The 25,827-nt window shown below is 41.0% G+C and overlaps 1 protein-coding gene across 4 annotated transcripts in view; it reads left to right on the top strand.

The window, feature by feature from the left end:
• The window catches only part of PAG1 (phosphoprotein membrane anchor with glycosphingolipid microdomains 1), a 105,559-nt gene extending 85,325 nt beyond the window's left edge, over positions 1 to 20,234 (top strand). For all 4 annotated transcript variants that reach the window (XM_008493516.2, XM_030445341.1, XM_030445343.1 and 1 more), the window contains 6 exons: positions 6,394 to 6,605; positions 8,618 to 8,669; positions 9,213 to 9,309; positions 12,115 to 12,710; positions 17,134 to 17,193; positions 19,033 to 20,234. In XM_008493516.2, the coding sequence (XP_008491738.1) occupies positions 6,481 to 6,605; positions 8,618 to 8,669; positions 9,213 to 9,309; positions 12,115 to 12,710; positions 17,134 to 17,193; positions 19,033 to 19,383 (1,281 nt within the window). In that variant the 5' untranslated portion in view covers positions 6,394 to 6,480 and the 3' untranslated portion in view covers positions 19,384 to 20,234. The remainder of the gene's footprint in view (positions 1 to 6,393; positions 6,606 to 8,617; positions 8,670 to 9,212; positions 9,310 to 12,114; positions 12,711 to 17,133; positions 17,194 to 19,032) is intronic.
• The last annotated feature ends 5,593 nt before the right edge of the window (positions 20,235 to 25,827 follow it).

Below are 25,827 nucleotides of genomic sequence, written 5' to 3'. Positions count from 1 at the left end.
GACTGCACTCAAATGGCATTTACCCTAACTAATCTCAAACACAGCCCAGGAATTAGCTCTGGTCAGGAACCAGTCCTGGCAGACAATTGAATACAACAACTATTCTGTGGCAAATAAGAAAGTTTTACAGTCTGGGTTCAGGCTGTGCCATGCCAGCTGGCTGCAGTACAAGACTTCATCCCCAACATGTTTAACTTACTGCTGTGGATGTAACCTTAGTGATCAGAGCACAACTACCATCAGCTTCTGCAGGCAGGACTTGCAGCAGGAGATACCTGTAAAAAGTTTGTCCCAGTTGTTTTGCCCACACAGGGACAAATGTAGCCCTGATGGTGTCACAAAATTTGGGTGTAGTGCTGTATCAGGTTATGCTGTCAGGAATTCACCAGCTGTGCTGAGCTACAGAAAGGAGTCTCAGGAGGTGTCTCCAGTTGCTCGGCCGTTAAAGCATGGTGAGACCACATGGTGGAAAAGGTCAGAAAACAGTTTGAATTTCAAATCCAGAGGTTTAGAGAAGGGGTCTTTGGGTGAAGGAAGGGTGCCTTGAGTTTGTTTTAAGCCAGTTCATGATAATGCTACACTTAAGCTTCTGTCAGGAGCACGAATGGCATTTTCCTGCCAGTGGCATGGTATTTCCATGTATGCAGGAAACAGTCCTGGCATGGAAAAAGGGGTTCTGGAATGAGTAAAGTGCATCTGTCATGTCCTTCTTCTTCTCTAAATGAAGTGTCTAGTTTTCTGTGAACTCTTGTAGATGCAGCAGTTGTGGTAATGAATTCCCTTCTTTCAGGTGTTATCCTTAGGGTGGTGTGGGGATATCACTTTAAAAGAACGTGCTTCATCTTTGGGCTCTTGGAGATAACACTGCACCTGCTGATGCCTGAGCTGAGCCTAAAGTTGCCAGAGAGGGTTTTGTGTAAGTAAGGTAACAGGACCTCATCTTCAGGATGCCAGCTTCCTAGAAAAAGTCTGTCCTCAAGATTTGGAGGAACCGGAAATAAAAGGATCTATGTGTAGATCACAGCTCAGAACTGTTTCTACCATGGCCTGTTTGTTGTTGCCCAGGTTTCTGGTCTGCATTAGTGTTTGAGTGACAGCTTTTGTAGCTGGATGTTGACAAGAGGACATGGTTTCATACGTCTCAGCCCCTGTCTCAGGTTGTGGTTCCACATATCTTGTACTTCATCATCTTCTGGTTTAATGCATCTCTCCAGGGGCTTGCTACCACAGAGCAATGAAAATTTTCTGTAAAAGTTACATCCTTCTTCCCTGCTTTCCCCTCTCCCTCCCAGGTCTGCACTGTTAAGGTGCAGGGGATCCTCCAGGCTGTGATCTGACCCATCCAGTTTGCAGTTTAGCAGCAGGCACAGGGAGCAGGAGAGGGAAGGAGAAGGGAGCAGGAGGAGACCAAGAGGCTGAGGAGGAGCCCTGTTACCTGAAGCTGAGCACAGAAATGAGCATGTGAAGCTCCTGGGCAGTGCCCCTGCCTGCTGAGACCAACCTGGCAGCCTAGGACAGGGAGTCTTGATCCCACAGCCCTCCCCAAATCCCTCCTGTCCTGTCGCATTTGGCTTCTCACATTCAAAGCCGCTCAGTTGTCAAAACAATTTCTTCCCTTGCCTACGCTCCATCTATAATTCATTAAGAAAAGCAGAGAGGTGGAGCTGTCTGCTTTTCCCGCTCGTTCCCCTCTGGAAAGCGTGGGCTGAGTGTGGTTTGCAGCAGGACCTGAATAAGTGGATGTAAACCCCAGAAGCCCAAAGGGAAGGCAGTGGGAGAGTGACACTCTGCCATATCCTACTGGGCCTCCTGGACCACCAGGCATGGCATCTGCTTCTTGCAAAGCAGATCCCATACACATTGCAGCGTAAGATGAGGCAGATCTTTACTTTAAAAACAGAGGCCAGATCCTGGACCCAAAGTGCACTGGATCTGTCCATTCCCAGGCTTCAATGGAGTTTGGGTCTCAATCCAAGCTTTTTCCTCACTAGTTGAAATTGTCACTCCATGTGCTCCCTAAAATTGTCTGTGCTTATATGCTCAAAACTCCTTCATCACTGAGACATTTTTTATTCTTCCGTTTGGCAAAAAAATTTGCACTTGCACGTCTTGCAGTCCTCTCACCACTGACTCAGACTGAACTGCCTCAGCTCTGCTTTATCCCTGCAACAGCTGCATGAAAAATAGCACATTATTCACTGTGAAATTGCGAGTCATGCAACGAAATATCCGTCTTTCTGAAACCACAAATGTAATTGGGCATTAAAGTGCAATTTTGAGGAAATGGCTACAGGCGTTAGTTGTTATATAGGTTTCACTAATTGCAAATATCGATGTCTAAAATGCAAGAGAAAGTTCCCACAAGGAGACATTTTATTCAATATAGTCTAAGGATTAGTTTTCTTAACTGATAGTGGCTTTGGAATGTGAACCCAAGCTCTTGTTTGCATTTTACCTTAGATGAAATTTAAGGAGTGATCTTATCTAGGTGTTCCAGACCTGTCTCTATTGGTTGTTATTTTAGAGTTCATCATCACCAGGAACTGGTGTGGAGATTTCTGTGGAAAGGATACAATGAAAGAAATCTTCCTCTTAAATGATCTTCACATAGAAAAAGAACAGCTCAGTGCAATTGACTGCTGTTGTCTCTCAGCAGCACCTCACTGTGAGGTTAAACAATTCAAGTCTTACAGCTTTTCAAGGGTAGTGGTAGGACTGGTTTTGAGCCCAGCAGGGTGAAGACCCCATGTAAACTCCCTCTTTAGCAGCAGGGTTTACATTCAGAAGCACCCTCAGAAGAGCCACAAATCCCCGAACAGACCATTCACCAGAGGGCAGCACAATATCACTTTTTACTGGGAAAGCAGGCATTAACCATGTCAGCTAAGAGCTTTTTGAAGTGAGCTGCTTGTTGTTGTACAGTCATGTTCACAGATAAGTTTCTCTTTCAGCTAGCCTCTGAAGCAGCTCCAAAAGTCATTATATTAAGTATAAATTAACGTTTGAGTGTCCAGGCATTCACCAAGTGGAAGCAGAGGCAGTCCAGACAGTTGTAGTTTTGATGTATCTCCCTGCCAGCTTCTGTTCCCAGCTGCTCAGGCAAGCTGATGGGTAATTGTCCAGCTTCAACTATTTCAGAAGTTCCTCTGTGTTAAAGGCACCAGCCCAAGTAATTACTGTATGAGCCTCATCTTTTTGGTGGCATTAAACAGTAGAAGTAAGCCCTCTGATGACCCTTCATGAGAAGGGTTCACAGCAGATGAATGCAAGCATGCTTTTTTTGTGTTATAAATGTATTTACTTCTGGTTTTCCTGCATGCCAAGCAGTTTTACATCCTCTAGCTCTAATGCCAAATTCTTGCCATCCAAGGAGCTCAGAGGAGTCTCTGGTCTCATCTTGCCTGCTCAGCTTCCCTCATGAGGGGCTTCATCTGTTGTTAATCTGTTGCAATTTATGACTTTTATTCTGCTTGCAGAGCTGTCTCCAGCAGTTGCCTCCACTGGTCCAAGTGCCACTGTACTTTTCTGACCTGTTTTGACCTCTTTCTCTGAACTTACAGTCAAAGCTTTGGTATTTGATTTCTTGCTCTTTTGCTGTGGAATAACTACATCTGACCTCGGTCGTTCTCTTTGCTCCATTTGGCTTCTGCCTGGTGGGATGTTTCCTGTCTAGCTTCAGTCTTGCACTTCACTTCAGACACTCACATGTAGCTCTCTCTGGAATCTCTCCCTCTGTTCTCATTCCTTTTTAACCTCAATCTCAGTTCATCCCAACCCTGTACCACAGTCTCCAAACATGCAGCTTTTCCCCATGCATCATTACCTTCCTATAACTCAAATACTATCTTTATTTAAATGCCAGAAGCCTTACGGATATATGTGTAGAATAAAAGATTAACTTTTCTTACTGTATTGGCTTTTGTTACATTACTTAGTCTTCTGAGAGGAGTGTAGTATTGTTCTTCAGAGTAGGTATAAAAACATGAACTTAGTAGTAGAAATACTTAAATTATATCTTTTGACACAACCTTGTGTCTGCTTAAAAAATAAACAAGCATGTGATTCTGTTTTAAGACAAAAAGAAAAATATTTTTAAATCCCTATTCTTATAGTTTCTTTGCTCAGTATTTGAAATAAAGAGAAAAAAGAAAAAAGGTTTCTTTTTCATTTACCTTTTCTCTTTTTATGTCATGGGAAAACTAAGGAAGAAAAGACAACAAAAATGCAGGGGGAAAAAGATGTGTTTTGATTTTCTTTTTCTTTCACATTGCATATTCATGTTATCCTTTTTCCAGGGAAGGAATAAAATTTGTTTTTTCTGAAGACAAAAGCATGTGGAGGGGAAAAAAGTGAAAAATCTTCTAATACTACTTTTTTTAAAAAAAGCTTTAAAAGGGTAGAAAATATCCTTGAAAATTCTTTAAAAATAAGAGTTGAAAAGAAAAATATTTTCTATTTAAAACACTTAACAAAGGTTTGGATCTAGTTTAGGCAGCCAGTGCCATGTGCTTTATAGTGTTTTCTGAATGAGGACTATCCATCACTTCTACAGGAATCCATCCTGGTGCACAGTACCCTTGCACCTCAATTAGAGAGTTCCTTGTGGACATTACAACAAATTTTCTCCTGCCTAAATCTGGTTCAGCTTCTCTCAAGATCTCTCCATTCCACAGTCAGTGATATGACTGTGGCTCAGTGTAAAGATAACCTGAGTTTTGCTTTAAAACAGGGACAAAGCAGGGCTGTGTCAGAGTCACATTTGTAACATTCATTATTTTTAGAGTTGTCTGCCATTGCTTTTAAATGTTTAATTTTTCAAGCACTACTGCATTGTTTGGCAATAGTTGGCCCCAAAGAGCAGGGGCTCTTGGTGTTGGTGCTACCAGTAAGCACCAGTAAGGTATTTCTGTTTGTTGGCAAGGTGTGTGATGTCTGCTCTTCCTATCCTGTGTATTTATGGGTTTAGAGAAGTTACAGATTATTTGGCTTTCTTATAACTTGGCCCACCTAGAAATATTTAACTACCCTTTGAAGTTTGTCTTTTCAGGATTGGCAACTCTTTCCATCTTGCATTTGTTTCCCATTTGAAGTGATTGCAATGCTATTAATATGTAAAAGAGAAAAAATAATAATTAAAAAAAAAAAACTTCTCTCCACCATGGATAAAATAATAAGAATTAGGTTTTTTTGTAAGGTGTCCAGAAGTCTGATTCTACATGGTAGAAACAAATTAGTCCATTTTATGTAGGAACAGAAATATTACTTGTAAGAGCTACCCCAGTCAAGTTTCTTCTGCTTATGGACCAGAGGAAAAAAATTTACATATTTAATATATTTTAAAAATAGGCAAATATATGCATAAAATTAAAGTAAGTCTTAATGGTTTTAGACATTGTTCAGTCTTACATTTGTGCTACTTTTTCATTTCCAGAAAATAAGTGCTCATTTCTTAGCCATTGCATTTTATTTCAGTGTTTACCAATCTTGAAGTCTGGCTGAAGGCCTGTAAATAGACTTTGCATAACCTATTCTTAAATTACAGAGAAATTGATATCTTCAGCAGTGCAGAATGAAATACTTCCTTTTATTATTGCCATCACATACATTTTGCATCAATGTATTGCATTAAAGCTAGACATAAAATTTTAGAATATACTGCATACCAAAACTTATAAATACCACTTACCCAAGATGTTCCACTAGGAGCTGTGGTGCTATAGCAAAACTTGTGTTCATACAAGCTCTTAAAAACCACTCTGTCTGCTTTTCTCATTAGTTTTTATCTTACACTCAGGTGGAAAGAAGCAACAAGAAAAAGTCCAGTTACGCTCCAGACATACTACTAAGAAAATAAACATTTCACATGGGAATGAGATTAGATCTGATCTGCTGCAGGAAAGGTTTTTGGGTATTGCTTTGAAAGACTTCCCTGTGTTTTTTGTCACTGAAGTTTATGCACTGAATCCCATACTGGCAGGAGATGCTGGGAGGGAAGGAGGTGAATGCCTGCTGTAGCTCTCCTTTTGGGTTGTTTACTTTGCAGAAGTTGTTGGTTTTGAAAGCTCACTTTTCAGTGAAGTTAAAAAATATTGCCACAAAATAAACTTAGAGTGAATTTATAAGGATTTTCCTCAAAATATGGGTACAGAGACACTGTACTAACTTTTATTTGTGTTGATTATGTAGATAGGTAACAGTTTGCATTAATGCTGGACAAGGTTTGTTCTGTGTCACCATCAGAAATAGAGTTGAAAATCTCTTTGACTGGCTGGCTTGTACTTGAAACCCTTTTTTATAAGATCTGGATTTGAAAATCTCTCCAGATTTGTAGCTGTCAGTTTCATTATCATCAAAATTTGTATTAACCTCTAAAGGTGTTTTTTCTTTCTGCAGAAACAGAAGGTGGATGCAGCACAGATGCCAGCCCTCTCCAAGGAGTAACTTCTTCATCCCCAAGTATCACCAGCTCCTCCTGGTACCATGGGGCCAGAGGGTGGTTTCTTAGGCAGCGGACAGGTCCACATCATCCTGTGGGGAAGTTTGGCAGCTGTGACAACACTCTTGTTCCTCACCTTCCTCATCCTCCTCTGCTCCAGCTGCAACAGGTGAGGCTCAGGAGCTCAGCAAGCAGCTACAGTTCTTGAATCGAATAGTGGAGGGGCTGAAATGGCTTTACTAATAACTGGTGAGCAAGAAATACTGAGAGCTTAAGTACAGAAATAAAAGAAGCACTGTACAAAATCTTTTTTCAGAGAAAACCTACATTTTAATAGTTCTATTCATTCTAAAAGCTGAAATGTTATTTTTTTTTTTTCTGTGAAGGAAAAAATACTGTTGTGTTTGCTAGGTTCTTTCTCCTCAGATGGATCCCAGAGTGCAGGTGGACACTGAGTATTAGCAGATCACAATGCTAACCTGGTGCTGAGAAAATTGGTAGGCCAAACAGGACCAAGAAAATAGATAGAAAAGAAAGGAAAATGATTTCTGGGTGTTACAACTTTGCTTTGGCCAATCCTGAAGACTAGGGAGTTGATCATACCATTCAAACCAAAATTAGTAAGAATCAAACAGTGATAATAATTAGTATCTCGTTCTCATACCTTATCCTTATTTTCTTCTCTGTAAGAAGCTGGTGGCACAATGGAGAGCGGCACCACTGTGGTCCATATCACTACATTTTGCCAGTGTAGCTCAGTCAGATCTATGAGGGGAAAAAAACACCACTATCCATAACTCAGTACAACAGCAAAATCTTTATTTCGGACCCTTATGCCTATAGGACCATGTTCTTTCAGCCATTCAACATTTCAAGCACTGAGGAAGCTGTACAGCCATAAAATATGCTATATTGATATAAGTTGTATCTACAGTAGAAGGCCCTGGTTTCTACCAGGATTTCCCTAATGCTCATGTTGTGAAAAAAGTCATGGGGAATAGCAGCCCCCGTAAGCTGGTTGAAACCCTGAAAAGTGTAAGCTTGGACTTCCAATTGCATGTGATCAAGGAGAAATGTTTTTGTAAGCTGTTAAGTGACATTACAGTACCTTCCTATTGTCACAGTTTCCTATAATACTTGAGTAAAAAAGTAGAAGTAGGTATTGTTTCCATTTTTTAGAAGCATAAAACTTATTTTAAAAATCCTAAAGGCCATAAAAGTGGGATTTAGGTACCACATTTTGTCTTGTAACACTTCTGTACTTGAAGCTTCTCTGGAAATATGTTTTAAAATAACAGAGTCAAACCACTGAGTATGTCTTTGCAGTTACAGGGATACCTTGTCAAGCAATCTGGTAATGCTCTTTGTTGTTAGTCTGAACACAGCATCTATTATTTCAGGTCATTCTGTAGGGCAGCTGTTTATGCATAAATGCAGTTATGCAAAATTTCTTCCTACAAAGAAGCACAGATTTCATATTGACAATATTTTCTCATCTTTTTCCTTGTCTTTTCATTTAGGGGAAGGATTGTTATTATTTTAAACTCAGTTTATGACAGTATTTTACAATAAGAATTTTATTTCCAAAAGTGGTAAAAACTGGAAACATGTTCCATATTTTGAGTCCTGTAAAGTGCCCAGTGAAACAGCATTCATTTTAAAATTAAGGCCTCTGCTGCTATGAAATTTGTAGGTTGTTTTGGAACTGCTCATGTTTATTATTAATTATAAGTAGTATCCTGAGTGGGATTAGGATGGATTTTGTGAGCTTTTGCTAATTCTTCATAGGATAAACACCTTTTGCTGGCACAGTGCAGGGAACTCTCTAGGACATCTGTCACCAAAATCTGTATCTCATGTATCTTTGAGCATTTCAGATATGATTAAGTTGAGGATAATAATATTTTATCACCAGTTATTCCTTACTGTGATCAACACTGAATGAGTGAAAGGTTTGTGTGTGTTTGTTGATGTGCAAATATGTTCATCACCACCCTAGCTCAACAGTGACCTTACACAGGTAATCTTAGCTGTCCCTGTGATAATTTTCAGTTCTTGTATTTTCAGTATTACTGTGAATCACAGTTTTGTTCCCTGCAGGTGTGTAAGGTGTGTATTGATGATTGGCATCTGTACATTAATATCATCACTAGTAACAGTTCATATGTCTTTTTCACTAAGGGAGAAGAAGGCCAAATATCAGAATGGGGATCATGAAAATCTGATGAATGTGGTAAGCATTTCTGATGATTGGTGTCTGTCTTGTGGTTGGTTTGTACCAAGCTCCTTGTGGAAAAAAAATGCAAACTGGAAAACAGCTCAGGAATTCAGAGGTGGTTGAGCAAAAGAAGCATTGAAAGTTGCAGAACCGGAAGAGGATGAGAATTTTTGTAAGCCCCAGTAACCTGTACTTTCTGAATGCTCTTCCTGCCACCACTGTACTCCAAATCTCCCACCTTGCCTTCACTCTGTTTGCACAGGAGCATTGGGCCCTTTGTCATCTTCCATCTTCTCACGGGTTGAAGCCATGAGTAATGCCTCTTACCATAATGGTAGGACAGGAGATGACTCCAGACATTCTTGCTTTTATTTGTTTCACCATCTGTAAACGCAGGCATCTAAATCTTCGAGTATAGTCAGCATGGTTTGACTCTCCTGCCAATAATACCTGTGAGTCAGAGCTCCTGAGATCAGAAAAAAACTCTGTCACTTACCTATTTATGCAAACACTTACTCTAACTCAACAGTGATTAGATATCACTGATTTGTGTTGCAGCCTTCTGACAAGGAGGTGTTCAGCCACTCCATCACAAGTTCAGCTACAGAGCCCCCTCCAAGCACCGAGCAGAACGGGGCCCTCAGCAACGGCGAGGGTGAGTAGTGCAGCCCCTGGGGTGGGATGATGAGCAGCACTGTCCCCTTGCTACCACCTTAGTTGCACAGTGCAACTTAGGTTTTTAGCTGTTGGCCTTCCAAGCACACAGTTGTGCTTTTTATCTGAATACTCTGCATTTCCCTCTGCTCACCTCTGGAGTGGCTGGCCATGCAGCTCTCTGGAGGGTGGTCAGTCCTCTCCACACAGAACATAATTCACATAAAACTTATGATCAAGTTAAAGAATGCAGTGAGCACACTTTACTTTCTGCAAGTCAGTACCCCATCCCATGGAGATGTTTGCATTGTAGGCGGCATCTCTACTTCCCTGCCAGGGGTGCTCTGGCACAACCCTACAGCCTGACTTCCAGTCCTCCATGGCAGCCAACACTGGGAAGATGCTAAGGTCTGGGCTACAATGCTTCACCTCCAGACTGACCACGCCATCAGGCGAAGACTGCTGCAGAACTTACCCAGTTATGGAGTTGGGATGTGACATGTCCAAAAGATGCAGTTGTACCTTAGAGCTTCACTCCTGGAGGCTGTGAGAATATTTCAGCTCCTCCTCCAGGGACTTTGACTTTGAATCATACTCCCATGCTGTGCAAGGCCGTCACTTTTATTTTTGTATCCTAGAAAACACGCAACATAAATAGGCTTTCTTTTTTTTTCTGTGTGTGTGTGTTAGTCTTTGCTTTGCTGAGCACCCGAAATGATTCACAGTGAAGTCTCACTGGAAAATATTTTGCCCAGCTGCACCTAAAAATAATCCTGGTCTCAGCTCAGAGCTGCCAGGAGCCAACTGTTGTCTCCATGCTAGGCTCTGACACCTTGGGTTGTGCTCTTCATCTCCTGCCTCCTCATCTCACTGTGCAGCCAAAGACTAAGCTGTGCAGACTTTATCCCTCAGAGACAAGTATCCAAGGGAATTTTTAAACTTTGTTTTTGCAGCTAATCAGTGCTTCCATCCATGGGCTTGTTGCGTATGTAGGTGTGTGGCTCACCAGGGGATGGATGTGTGAAGCCCTGCAGAAGGGAAGCTTTTCTCTTTGCCATGAGTCACCACACATGCAGCTGTCAAAGCTGCTACTAAAAGGCATGCTGTCAACCAGTGTTTTCCAGACTATCTGATGTTACACAGTTTACCCTCAGCTTGTAAACTACAACCACTCTGAAGAACAGGAACCGGTGTGCTTCAATTTCTTATTTATACTTTAGGCATTCTTCTCATTAATAGTTCTTTCTTTTGCTGTTTCTGCTTGCCTTTTGAGCCAGGGCAGGGCTATGGAAGCAACATCATCAAATGTTTGGTTTTTTTCTTTTACCCAACCTGCCAGTTTTGTGTTATCTATGCCAGCCCCTTTCTGTGTCACTACCCATAACCACAGGAGCATGGTAATGTGAGCTCTCATTAATTCTGGCTATAGTCCCCTCCCAGGCTGAATGGGTGAGTGCTCTAAGGGGCCTGTGGCAGTGCTCTGCGGAGCACAAAAATCCCTGAGAGCAAGAATCAGAAGGAGAAAACATGTTCCAGCTTTTCCAGGCTGGTTCCTGATGTTCCTCAGGAAGCCTGCAGGCATCCTGGATAGTAACCAGGACACCTTGAGTCCTAGTTGGGATGCAATAGGACACTTCCTCCTGCTCCACCTATTCCTCCCTGATGGTATGCAGGAACCAAGTGAATTAAGAAGGATGGTTTCCTTTTCTTCTCCTTCTGTCTCCCATTCCAACAGCAATTATCTTCTCACAACACCTGTTCCATCCTGAGTTTTGCTGTCACGATAGAGCCCCCGGTGATGCTGACTGCGTGGGTCTGCATGCCCTGAACACCAGAGAGAGCAATGTCTGTGACAGCCACCAAGTCAAGGGGTCTGATTGCTTCACCAGCACCTTGTCATCACCTCAAACACACTGAAGGAAGTGGAAGAATATGCTGATTTTGCTAAGGGAGTACCACAGGAACTGTACAAAGAAAACTAAACCTGTTCAGAAGCGGGTTTTCAAAGAAATAATGTCACATAATGTTACATACCATATTTACTACCTGAAACACGTCTGCTTGTGCCCATGTACACACAGATAGCTGTGCAGTGTAAGATGAGAAGTCCCTCAGATTTCAGTGCTTTATATTTTCCAGTGACAGCGACAGGTGACCCGCTTCAGGGATTTAAAATACCATGTTCTGCCTACCACTATGTTCTGAAGTCTAGTGTTCTGTGCATGTGGCCAGCTCGTTAGTAGGTTGTCAGCCTACATTATGTGCTGCTAGACTTAAGAGAAGGATGGCACAGCTTCTCAGTGAGGAGCTTCTGGTGTGGTGTGGGATTTAGATGAGAGTTTGGCCACTAAGGTATGGGCAGGGTAGGGAGGAAGAAGACTTTCCTTTCTGATTCCAAAAAGCAGGAAAATCAAACAAGGTTGTATTTAAATGCATTTGGTTTGAGGCTTCCCACCAGCATTACCCATCTGAGACTACTGAGGAGTGTGTGAGCAGTCAGTATAACCAAGTACAGCTGAACATCTGTGTGTACCCACCCATCCACTGCTCTGCCCTGAATGCTGTTGCTATATAATGTGACTTGGGGATGCATAAGGTATTTTAAGATGTTGTGACAAAACATATTAACAGCAGAGTGCAGAAATCTCTGTAACTGAAACCTTTTGATAAACAAAAAGCATGATGACCACTAGACATTTCCAAGCATTAATACCATTTATCCTTTGCAATGAGACCAAAGTGGTCTGTAGAGTAGCAACTCACACTCACACATTTGTTTTAAATTCTGCTTTGTAATTTTCTTTAGTACTCTCAGAGGACAGTACGACTGCCTGTATCCAGCCTTATGAAGAAGTACAGACGTCTGTCTCTGATCTGCTAGATCAACAGGATAGTCTCGGAAAGTCTATAAAATGTCACCAGAGCCGGGAACTACCCAGTATTCCCCCTAACACCACCATGGAAACCATCATCACAGCTAGAAATGCAGAAAATGATCAAGGTCTTGGAATGGAAGGGCCTTACGAAGTCTTGAAAGACAGTTCCTCGCAGGAGAACATAGTTGAAGACTGCTTGTATGAAACTGTGAAGGAGATTAAAGATGTTGGAGCGGTGGCCAGCACAGAAGGGAACTGTAACAGCAAAGCAAAGGCTTCACTGGCAGTTTCTGAAGGTCAGAATCAGATTCCTGAATGCAGAATTGAATCAGCAGAATATGCATCTGTTGACCGAAACAAAAAAAGTCGCCAAAGTGCTAATTCAGAAAGCCCTCTTGACAACACACCAGATGTAGAGGATGAGCTTCCCCCTCCAGTACCCATGAAACTTCTTGATGAAAATGAGAATGTACAAGAAAAAGAAGTACAGGAGGAAGTGACGGAAGGAGCAAGTAAACCAGAGAAGGTAAATACTGCAAATACTTGTCCTTTTTAAGCAGCAAAATAAGGATAGGGAACATATGGAGGGAAAGAGTATTTTATTTTATTGTAAAAAAAAAACAAAAAACAAAGAAAGCCAAGGAAATTAAAAAAAACACAAAATGATACAAGACTTTAAAATATGAAAATAAAAAAATGTACAATATAGTCTTTGCATTGTAGGCATGTACTCATTCTATTGCCTGTTTTGGATTGTTGCAGTATTCACTTCATAAAGCTTTTCCTAAATATCCAAAGGAGGATAATATTGCATAAGAGGCCTCTGCTTCTTTGTTTAGTGTCATTATACTTATAGGAGCTATTACAGTAGGTATCCAGTACCACTCCCAGCATCTCCATCTTGTTCAGAGTCCTCTTATTTTTTTCTAATGAAACCACAGTCCAGAAAAAGGAGAGGGAGGCATTCTTGGTGGATGCCCTGACTTTAGATGTGATGCCTTTGTTGGCCACCTTGACTTACCTGTGACAGTGTTAGACATGCTTAAAGCCACTCATCTCTTCTCTCTCCATAGGAGAGAGGGACAGAAAAAGAGAGATTCCAACTGTAGGCTTTAATATTTGCCAAATTCTATGTATCACACATAAACAGACTAATTAATTTCTACCTGCCAAAACCAATCTGTTTTCTCAGAAGCTTATTCTTTTTCCCAGCCCAAGGATAAGGTAGTGGTGAGGTCCTTGAAAAACAGAATTCTGACATTTTCAACAAGTTATTTTCCCATTTCTAGTTTTTCACAGGAATTAATTTTAAGGATACTTTCAGATCATTGCAGTTTTCACAAACTGTTGAGTTTGCAGTTTGCAGAACTAGTTTAGATAACTTACTATCAATTGAGAATGAAAGAACTGTGGTTTTAGCAGATAAATATGATTTTGGTGTCTGAGTCATTAAACATTAGGTATTGATGAAAATTTTAAAAAAATCCTTAGGATGTGATGTGACATTTTAATGTAAACATTTAACTGAAAAATCATAGCAGAGCTGAGGTATTGCTACTTGTTTCAGGTTGTTCTTTTATTTGGAGTATTTCAGTAATCCAGTCAGAGGGCAGAAAAATACCTTGTTAATCATGTAGCTTACAAAACACAATTGAGTCAAAATTAATAAATTGAAGACTACTGGTAATATAAAATTGTTTTTCTGGATTCTTCTGTTTGCTCTTCTCACAATTAACAAGCTCATTAAGTAAAAAATTAAGTTGTGACTGTCAACAGTAATCCACTGACACTCTCCCCTCCCAAATTCAGGCCATATGTAATTTCTACTTAAACTTTTAGAGAAACAGCTTTCTGTAACAGTGACATTTTTCCTACCAGGTGTGAAAAGACTTGCAGAAAACCATTGTGTTTCCCAGGCACCAGTACAAGGGAAAAAGCGTTTGCTGCTCTGTAGCTCCCTGGCACACTGTGTACACAGTGTCAGTAACTGCAAGGAGTGGGAATTGATTAAAATGGTTCAGGTTTTGAAGGATTAATCAAGAGATGACACATGCAGTCCCCTAAGTGCCAGAAAAGAAGGTGTTTGTCTAATTAAAATTTATTCAGAGGTAAAGCCGTCCGGAGCTAAAGCCTCGGCAGCGTCAGATCATTCCCATGTTGGCTGCTAGGGACATGCATTATGCATTGGAGCATGTGCCTGTCCTGTCCTTGAGAGCTACAGCTGCAGCAGAGTTGGAAATGGTAATGGATGGAATATATAAATGTCATTATTGTTAGCACTGTGTGGGGAGGTGGTTGCAGGATTGGTTTTCTGTTGGGGTGATTCTGATTTTTCCCCTCTGTTTTGCTGCTTCAAACAATGCAGAGCAATGCCTGTTTTTTCCAATCTGGCAGCCAAAACCAAGATGTTTATGGAAATGTATGTTACAGTGATAACTCTGTCAGTTAAACACCCTTTTTCCTTCCTCTCTTATGAGGCTGCTTAGCTGCCTTCCTTAACATGAGATCCATATCCAAAATTTTTCAACCTTCTGGCCTGACTGATGAAGGGAGAGGTTGGTCGGAAGTCATGTCAGCCTCATTGCAATATAGGCTTTGCTTTAGTAGGGCACCAAGAAGAGACAGGCAGGGAGGCTGCTTGTGTGACCAAGACTTCTGCCAGCTAGCTGACAGAGAACAGACCATATCCAGGCTGTTTCAGTCTCACCCTGTAAAAGGGCAGCCAGGAAGATGCCCAGCTTGTAAAGCATTCTTACTTGAGAGAGAGCTGGGTGGACTGAGCTGGAGACTGTTCCTGTATATAACAGCATGAAAAGGATGATAAAGGATCCTTTCAAGAGACAGATGTGCAGTAAGTGGATGTAGATTCACTATCTAAATTTGTTACTGGCTGTGACCCATCCAAATCCTTTGGAAGGTTTTTTTGGTGGAAAAAGACATCTTCAGTAGCTTGAGACTTGTATCATCAGGAAAAATGTGGGTGTAGTCCTCCTAGTAACACTGGAGAGGCAGAACTTTTTTTCCTTTTTAATTAAAAGAAAAAGAGTACAGATCTTTTTTTCACCCAGATGTTTCCAGAATGAGCACTGGTAGAAATGTTCTCTCTGTGTATATCTGGCTGCAGCCATCTGATTTCAGACTTGTGCAGTATGAAGATGGGCAAAGTATCTTCAAAATCCACCAGAGGAGAATGGTCGTCTTCTTGTGCCCGAGTCAGGAGCAGCAGCTAAGCCAAAAAGCAAATGGCAAATAAAGATACTTGCTTACTTGTGTTGCTGCTGTTGAGGATTCAAGCAGGATTTATAATATTGCAAGGTAAAAAAATGTTTAGGAGCAAGTTTGGGTTTTTTTTCCGTTTCTAAGATGACAATATCCTTCCGAACTGATGTGCCACAGGTTTCATATTTAGCAGGAGCACTTGGTCCCAGGGAAACAAGAACAAGGATTGCCAACACCCTGGGGTTTTTGTCAGTACTCAAGTAGGAAACTGACACATGGTGCTTATAGACACGCTGATGAGGGAAAATAAATTCACTGAAGAATTTTGCAAGCCCATATTTGTTTTAATGTGTGAAGATGAAATTAGTAACTTCCTCTTCAAGACACAAAAATATCCTGCAAATAAGAAAGACTAAACAGAGCTAATGTAGTGAAGCAGCAGTAGTGAAGGGCCAGACTACATTTGAACTTCTCATTTTGTTTTTTTTTTCTGTTGTTAGTAAACAAAGGTTAAAGAGTGTATCCTCCAGGTGGTAGGAAAGAATCAAGGGAATTGTGAGGCGTGAGGGAAGGCCCCTGGGAGCAGCAGGCAAACTGCACTGCACTCTGGATCAGGACCTTCAGCAGAAGTACCCCAGAGATTTGAAGCTTGGTATTTACCAGAAGTAGAAACACCAAGAAAAACTGAAGTTGGAAAGCATCTGTAGTAATGAACCTTTGTGGAAAACAAACAAGCAAAAAAGAAGTCTTGTATGTCTATTATGTGCCTGGATTTATTTGATTGACTGTGCTAAAAATAGCTCAAGTTCTCCACTTGGGCTGCTCTAGAGGAATTCTGAAGTATTTTAGGTGGAGAACTTGTGTGAAGCTCCAGAGTGTAGTTTGTTTCAAACAGTGCTGGAAGGCTTCCTCTGAATCACTATGGAGGAGTCCAGTAAAACCTTCTCACCTCAGGGGAAAGGAATGGCACAGCCACTGTGAGGTAACCAGAGTCTTCATTGCCATATGGGTCCTAAGGCATTTTTCATAAGAGCAAAATGCTTTTCAGCCAGTATTTCATGACCTAAGTTCTCCATGATGCTTTACGTGCTTGAAGGGAGACTTGGTACCAAACCAAGCCCTCCATCCTTCAAGTAACTTCACTGTGTGAACAGGATTGAGTTGAGCTGCCCATCTCAGGGTGGGTCACAGCAGTTCTGCTCCATGCCCATGGTCTGAGTGGCACTGCTGCTGCATTTCGAGGGCAGGAGGATGTGGTGCCTCCCTTGCAGCACTTCAGGATCCACTGAATGATGGCCAACAATGGTCAGGAAGGTGTCGGTTGAGGATTTCTCTTTCATCATCTAGAAGCGTATCTGAAAATCCTGTGGAAGGCCAACTAGTCTGTCACAACAGCTGACTTTTAATTGTTCAAAAGTCTTTGCAAACTCTTTCTTGCTTCATTAGAAGTGTAAAGGCAGAGATACAGCATCATTTTACCACATCATTTTAACCATTTTCAAGTCAGGATGAGAGCAGATATATTAAAAAGTTCTACTAACCTCAGGGCTGTTATTTCCAGAGATGTATTCTGGATATTAGGGATATTAGCTATGTAAAATTGAACTAGTGAGCAAATGACCATAAAATATAATGTATTGATTGTAATGGGAGAGTTTTATTATAGGCTTCGCACAGATGACTGGTAATGAGCTTTTGTTCTTTTTTTTTTTTTTTGTCCTTTTTTACAGCGGCTTAGCTCAATGTCTTACAAGTCTCGAGAGGAAGATCCATCCCTTACAGAAGATGAGGTAAGTTACTTGCATGAAATTCAATAACTAACTAGAGACATTTTTTCAGGCAAAAATTAGCATAAACTCTGCATGACTAAGCAGGATTGAAGAAAGGTGAAATTTGTCTGAAGGGAAAATGAAAGCTGAAGTTTCTCTGCACAGAGTTTGTACTGCTACATTCCTAAAATCAGAAGTATTCTAGTATATGGCTATATCAGGTCAATAGCTTAAAAATGTTGTCTGAAAATAATGGAAGGCCATTATTAGAGCAGCCTCTTGCTTTGGATGATGAGCTCTACTTATATACAAAAATAATCAGCAGCTTTTGAAATAGGCTCAGCCTTCCCCATGTAAAGTTTTTGGGGTCTGGGAAATAAAGGGAATCATAATAGGAGCACTGGAACATAAACTGTTCTTTAAAAGTCTGTTAGTCAAATAAATTGAGGAGATTGAAACAAAGACAGAAAAGTTAAACAGAAACAAGGTTGCTTGTGATCATCTCCAGTACTCCCATGCAATTTATAAATACGTTCTCCAGACATAAAAGTAAACACAAACTTGGCAGTGAGCTGAGTGAGCTAATGCTTTCTGCTGGGAGAAGTGCACCCAGACATTAATGAGTAAATTGATCCTTGAACTGAGTTCATGTAATTTAATGCTGGAAAGGGCTGAAGTATGGATGAGCAGAAAAAACATTTTTTGTTTGGTTAGCTAAAACAATTATAAATTAAGTATTGCCATCTGCAATGGGATGTCTGTCTTGATAAAAAAAACTTGGAACTTCTAGTTCATCTGCATCAGTCAGTGTTACATAATGGTAATGGAGATTATCATGCCAATCTGATAGTGTAATTGGATTGATACAAATCCAGGGTATAAAGACTTTAAATATAACAGAAGAGCAATGTCGCAATTGTGATACTAGCTAGGTACCAGAGAAACAGTGCAGGGAATTTCAGCTGCCTGCCCTGTGCAAGGGGTGGTATCCACTTGGGCTTGGAGAGGGAGTCAGGAGCAGCTCCCTGTGCTCAGCACCAGCCCAGTGAGCCCTCAGTAGAGGGACATGGAGTGGACGTGGTTCTCTGCTCCACCTCTTCATTAAGGGCCACCTTTGTGTACTTGATTAATCATACCACTTCCCAGAGGGGATTTTTAGAGCTAGGAGACTCTGGCTCCCTCTTCTGTGTTTATAGTAACTGAGTGGTTTCAGTCTCTAATCTTAAATTCTGATACCCAGTGGCTGAGATGCAGCTCCGCCTTGTAGGCAGAGTTTAGGCAACAAAACAGAGGTTGTCTATCAAGATCAGCCCTGACTGCTTGCTTTTTTCTGGTGTGAGTAGTTTGTCTTCTGAGTTCTAATGTTCTCTTCACGAGCTGGTACCTCCTTGGTCCTGCCTATAAACACAGTAAGAATAACTACTCTCTTACTGAGGTGTCTTTAAAAGCAGAAAAGCTGCTACCATTAAAAATAATAAAAATTTTAAAGACCCCAAGGATCAGACAGCACCCTTCTCCTACTAAGCCTGATCATTCCTTTGATGCCTGTCTCCTCGTTGAGCCAAGCTGGCTTCAGGACCATAGCAAAACTTGCAAGAGCTCTTTCTCACAAACCCATTCCCATTTGTTTCAGGTCTAATTTGCAAGATGTATGTTCAAAGAATCTATACATTTACAAACTTCTTGCATAAAGCATTTTTTTGAATGAAAATAATTTTATAAATGAATGTCAGAAAAGAAAGTATTTGTAAGATTATTTTTTTTTTGTAAGAAAGAGCATCCTTAGGGTGGAAGGGGTACAGACTGGCAACCAAGCTTTATGCCATGCTTAAATACTGAGGAAGTGTCTCCTTTTCCTAGATCTCAGCCATGTACTCATCAGTGAGTAAGCCGGGACAGGCCATCAAGGCACTGGATTCTCCTTACACCTGCATTCAAGAAATTACATCCCAGAGGTCCCCATCTATTTGCAGTGGCCTCTATGCAACTGTGAAGGACTTTGAAAACCCCCTAAATAATACCACTGTGCCTCAATCAGCAGACAGACCAAACGGGGAGCTGGAGCCTGACTATGAAGCTATCCAGTCAGTGATCCAAGAAGAAGACAGGACCTTGTCTGTGCCTCACACAAACCACACTGCTCTTTCTGGAGAGAATGACTATGAGAGCATAGGGGACTTGCAGCACCACAGGGATTTCACCAGACTTTAACTACTCTGACAGGCAGATTTCTCCACTCGTGTTTTCAAAGGAACATGCGAAACGTGGGAAGAGAAGTTATTCTCATTTTGAGGAACAAAGCTGAGTAGAGAACAAAAGTTGAGAAGCAGCAGCACACGTTTCAGCCAGGGTGTGACACCTGCAAGGTCATTCTGGGTGGTGGTTGGAGGCTCACGGGAAAGGGTACACCAGGACCATGTAAAGGTTTGTTTACTGTTAGCTCCAAGACAAACAGAATTTGGGAAGGAGTGCCATGCTTGGAGTGCCAATAGGATTCCATACCAAAAAGACAGCCTATAACAATGCTAGCTTTTCGTTTTCAGATACTATTCTCTGTCATTTGCTTCAAAATGTTTTTCAAGCATTACTCAAGTTTGGGCATCCACATTGTTGAGCAAATCACGGATCATTGTACCTCAACTCAGACTTACTTTGCAGAGCTGGGGAGGGTGTGCTCACTTCTGTGTCTTTTTGGGGAGCTTTGTTCATATTCATTGCAACTGAAGTGCAAGCAGCAGCACTTCACAAGGGACCTACTCCAAATGTACTTGAATTAAATCTGTAGGATTTTTCTTTTTTTATGTCAAGGGCTGTAAAATATCACTTGCAATATTTGAGATGTGTACAGATATTTGTAGGGGTTTGGTTTGGTTATTTGTGAAATACTGCTATAAAATGGCAAGTGTCACCCTTAGCTTTCTTGCTCGGTTCCCATACATACACACACACACCTACACGTACACCAGAGAGTTGTCATGTTTCAAAAAGTTACACAAATGAATGTTTTGGCATGTTTAGTCTAACCTTTAAATAGTCTTCAGTGCATTTTTTAAGAATTTTGCTCCTTTTCAAGACTTAAAACATTTTAATATGTTTGTGTAATTCATTATATAGGAAAATTTATGTACTGTGTTGAGTGGATGATATTTCTTATTTTTACAACATATTTATCTTCGAAGTTTTTGTACATTATCCTGATACAAGGAATCCCATTCTTTGTTTGGGCTCTATATGGTTTTCCTTTAAATTTTTTTCCATTATTTTTTTTAATGTAAATGAATAATTTGTTGGGGGGGTTTTTTGGTTTTGGGGGTTTTTTTGTCTTCTTGAGCAGGGATGTGGAACATGCCTTGCTGTTTTTAAGCTCAAAATAATGAAGTCCATGTAAAGGAACACTGCCAAAGGGCAAAAAAGAAGAGGCAGCAGAGACAGTGGGATTTGGTTTAGGATATCCACTGGTGCTCGATGTTTCTCACTAACAGAAGCAAGAAGGCAGCCAAGAACTTGGGGCTCTGACAAGCAGTTTGAAAATCACAGGCTTTTCAAAGACACCAAGTTATTCTGTTACTATTTAAAGCAAAGTACAGTGCTTGGGTGAAATACATAGGTACTGGGTTGGTATTCTTGTTTTCTTCAAGAATAAGCCAACAGTAGAGAACTGGGACTGCGTGATACACATCTGTGCACAGTTATATGTACACATGTGCATATATCTCCATGTATATAAGCATACACATGTCATTTGGACACAAGTATAAGTTATAGTCCAAACTAGGTACCATTCAAATACGTTCACATACATAGTATCCAGCATGTGCTTGAAGAGTAGTTTATTACTTCAAAATAAAAAGTACATAAAACGAAGTTGGTTTATTCCATGGTAGCAAAAATAGGTTTAGTTTCAGCTCGGTACTGGGTCTTGATAAACCAGATTGAGTCCTTTTCAGATCAGTGGCCAGTGCTCAACATTACTTGGTACTGTAAAGGGCAAACACAGATCTGGTTACAGACATTTATTAGAAATCACTTCATGACTGAAGGAAGTGTACTGATTGGTGTGTTTTGCCTAGAAGTAGTACAGCTCTGAGGAGCAGTACAAGTGTGCAGTCAGACTGCCCACGGAGTGATTCAAACTTCATGGATTCTGACCTCATTTGACAGTGCAGCACACCTGATCTATATCTCTTCTCCTTTAAGGAGAAGTAGTTCAGACCAGTCTACACCCATCTTCTTGTTGACCATGCTGCTATGCTTCCACAGCTGCAGCAACCTTTTTGCTTTCACTCTGTTGGAGTGCTTTTTAAAGCTGATGTTTTTCTTCCTTTCTGGAGCTTTTCCCTCAAAAAAGAGTTTCTATATCTGTTCCCTTGAATGTGAATTCATGAATTTCATCTTTGACTGTTCTCTCCTTCTACTTCACATTGTTTAGGCCAAAGATAAGATGCATCATGTTTCATAAGGTCTGGTTTGCTTGGTCTGGAGAATTTCTGAAGTCTTTAACCATGTGTTGCTGTCTCTTCCTTGCTCAGGGGTACAAGTTTATATATGTAGTCCTCAGTCTGGCTTCTGCAACTTAGTGGTAAGCAGACCTCAACTCATAAAGTTCCCAAGCACATGTCAAGGTGTAGTTATCCCCTAAGGATTGTCTTACAACTGCTTTTGGAGAAGCAGTCACAACATGAGGTTTTGTCAGGTTCACCAGATTCAATTTCCAGACCAGGTAAGAGGTAATATCAGAATAGCACTGAACTCCTGATTGTAAAATTTTAAGGTGCAAAAGAAGAAAATCAAACCTGACTTTAGAAGTGCCCCTGTCAAGATCAGCACAAAGGAAGGAGGGGCCATGCCTGATTGCTCATTGCAGGCCTTTCAGAGCAGGGTCAGGAGTGTTGGTTTTGAGGAAGGGATGTGAGACTCAGCTCCTTCCTTTCTTTCCCCTGTTCTGACAGCTGCTTCTTGAGACCCTCAGACTAAGACCTTCAGATTTCCATTTTTCATAGTCAAACACGCACACACACACCCTCTTTTTTTCTTTTGTTTCTATTTTTAACCTTCCTTATAGAGCCTTGCACTGGGAGGTCAGATGATAGATTGCTTCTTGCAGGATGTGTACCTGCTCTCAGCCCTTGAGACCCCCAGACATTGGACTCTCGAGACCTGCAAAAAGGAATTACTCTCCTGAACTCACAGGGGAGTCCGTAACTCCCCTACAATCACCATTATATAATCTAATGCTAAAGAAGAATGTTTTAGAATTCAATCCAAGATTCTTAAGTGAATAAATGCATCTCTTGACAAAGAATCAAGTGTCTGTTTTAGTTCCCAGAAGTAAGATCTGTTTCTTTACAGCTGTTGCCAATGCTTCCTTTTCAGTAATACATTGGATAGAAAGATTTTTCCAACAGTAGTTCCCATACAGATTAATCTGACTGTGATGGGAGTCTCCTCTGCTTGTTTCTTCATTGCTATTTTGTCCTCTTTCACCATATTCTTAAATAAAATGTCGACATCCAAAATGAAGTCTTTGTTACCTTGTGATTTTATTGGAGGGAGCTTCATGGTCTGTTTCTTTGACTGTGTTTTGGCACAACTATAAAATAAGATCTCACAACAAATTGCCACAGTAAGGCCAAGACAAGCTGCAATGTGTATATAACTGCACTAGGGTAAAGGTCTGGTTTAAGTGCCAGAAAGGGGAAATGCAGTTTGGATGTCGCTTCTGTGAATCTCTGTCTCCTGTGGAAGTTGCCTAAACCAGTGCCAATCCCATATATAAACCCATCATCTCTTTTGACCATGATGAGTGCAGAATTGCTTTCCCAGTCACAGAGAGAAATAGATTCTTTACAGATACTTGTAGCACACGTGTGTACCTAATTACCGTGGTTAGATCAGTCATAGTGCCTTTTTTACTGAGTAGCTAATGCTTCCATACTCTTTTCCATACTGTGCTTGCTTAATTCAAAAGTACAAAGTGACAATCCCAGCATTTACTTGTCTAAGTTGGAAACAGCTTTATTGAGACACGTTAAATATATTTGACCTCAATTAGTCCTACAATAGCAATAGTCTCTCATAAACATCCTCTAAGAAGCTGAGTAATGTAGCTATGATGACTATGCTTTGCAATAAGAATTATCAGGCTTTGTTTGAAGAAACAGCATTTCTCAACAGTGAGCATTCAGGGAGGTGGTGGTCTTTGTCCATGTCAACTGTGAAAAATTAGTTGCTTCAGTCTGTCTATTAATCTAAATTGCAGGCTTTCTTACATGTAGCAGGATTGAAGGGGTGAGGGATAAGTAAGGGTGGGGATTCATATTCACGGGGCACCCGGAGCTGGACCATCCTCACCATAGCAGTGGCTGAGGACCAGCTGCCTCGTGCTCTACGCCCTCATCAATCGTGCCTTCATCGGGAATCCATCCTGCAGGGATTCTTCTGGGCTGTGTGCTTCTCCGTGGCTCCCTGAACAGCTCCTGTCTACTGTCTTGATCACAATTCTGTATATGCGGTGCTCTCTGTTCAACCTTCCAATGGTGCTTTTATAAGATGCTGGATAAATGTTTTCAGTGTGCTTTCTGAAAGCTGACATGTAAAGCTGGGACATGGCTTGCTCTCTAGTATTGCCTCCTGCCCAGAACTTAGCATTAATTGTGTTGCTCTGACTTCAAAAGGCTGACAGTGCTGCCCTGTCTCTTCTTGACCTCCCACACAACCAGAACTGAATCATCACATGGAACAAGCCTAGGCTGGGCCACAGGGCTGGGCAGCCCTTCAGGCCAAGTGCCTGGCCTTGAAAGTCCCAGACATGATTCTCATCTGTGTAGTGTGGGATTGGAAACAGCACAGAGCCCAGCTGAACGACTTTTTTCTGTCTCCTATTGTGCATGTACATTTGTTTGCAATATGACTGTAACAAATCTGCTTCTGTAACAAACATCTTAGTTTGGGCCACACTTGTGCTGTTAAGCAAACTACCTGTTATTTCAGAGTAGTAGGATTTATGTAGGCTGGAACATGCCTGAATAAGGCTGTTATGTGTCTCACAAGTAATTTGGTGTGTGAAGTCTGCTGCAAAACAGGAGCATGTACGAAGATGCTCAGCCTGAAGGATGCTTTTGTGGTGGTGTGCTGAAGACTTCCAGGACAGGTCTCTTCCTGGATGCAGGGACCATAATTGCTGATAATAGGATTTCATACTCTGTTGCTGAAAGTGATTTGTAGCATCTCTTCAGGGATTTTCATGGCTGAACAGATCAACATTTGTTGAGGGTTACGCTGAACATAAATGCTATGGATGTAACATCACAGAGATGAGAACACAGGTTTCCCTTTCTTCAAGGAGAGAGAACCCCCCTTGGTTGGGTCAGTACAGCAGATCCCTGGCTTACAAAAGGTATTAAACAGCAAAAGTATTAAACAAACAAATCAGTTGTCTATATGGTAATTTTCTAGGTGTGCATTAGGTTATCACATACATGAGACATTGTTCTTTTCCTGTGGCCAACAGAAGGATGAAAGCTTATTTGTACTACAAGGTTCCTATTGATGAATTGACAAACTTGCTTTACATGTAAGTCAAAGATCAGTAAGAGTGTCTACATAATGTTGATGTATTTAAGTTAACTCTAAATGATCCAGCTCTGGTGCTGTAAGCAGAACCACTAGAACAATGCAATGCTCTGTTTGGTCTGACCTGCTCCTATAGCTAACCACAATTTCTGTTGCAAATGCATAGATTGACTTTGTGCTGCATACCCACTGGTCTGTGCCCAGTCTATAGATAACATAAAACTTACAGTTCTGTTTTTTCAGGCTGTGACGTTCTGGTTCTAGGGGTCTTCAGTTTCAAACTGTCAAGGACAGTCGCTACAAACATGATAGCAAAGTGCCTAAAAAATAAAGATGCTTCTGTAAAAGCAAAGATTCTCCCTGTTACTGCACAGCAACTTCTTTGCTGCATGTTGTTCTCTCTTGCCATACACATTCCTAAATATTGGATTTCATTTGTGATGTTCATGTGTTGTTACAATAGCACAATCTGACAAAGTTTCTGCCTCTGCAAGTTCATTGTCTAATTTTAACGAGTGTGTGTTTGTTAGAGAAAATATGAAGTGAGATTCTTTGTTCAGTTATGTTACTCCATGTAACACGCAGCTGTTACCTCTCATAGTTTATGATGATGCAACAATTTGTTCAGGTGATTTACAAAGTACCTGTCACTTGACTTCAAAAGGCTTCGTTTGAGATTTCAGAATGCTTCCCATTACTACAAGACAAAGTTACCAACTCCTTTCACTTTAATCTTGTAATGTTGGGGGGGTTTTGACTTCCTTATGTTTACAAAGAGACTCTCATATTTCGACTCTCAGTTGGATTTGGACCACTCACAGTACTGCTCCTCCCCACCATGTTCAGTCATCACCATCTGAGAATCCCTTTTGTCCTTGATTAAATACAGCAGCTTTCCAGGGGTCACAAAAACTGCATCACATAACACTTGGGAATGGGACTTTTTTAATGCGCCTGGACTTAAGTCAGATGTTTTGGGGAAAGCACATCCTGTCCTGCAGACTTCTGTGGAGGTCTTCACTTTGTTTCCAGGCAAGAAGTTCAGTAGCTTGCTAACACTCAACTGACATGGAAAAAATGCAT

The sequence above is a fragment of the Calypte anna genome, chromosome 2, assembly GCF_003957555.1.
Source record: "Calypte anna isolate BGI_N300 chromosome 2, bCalAnn1_v1.p, whole genome shotgun sequence".
In the NCBI taxonomy this organism is placed as follows: domain Eukaryota; kingdom Metazoa; phylum Chordata; class Aves; order Apodiformes; family Trochilidae; genus Calypte; species Calypte anna.
The sequence above is the reverse complement of the archived record's forward strand: the minus strand, read 5'-3'. Positions and strand labels throughout refer to the sequence as shown.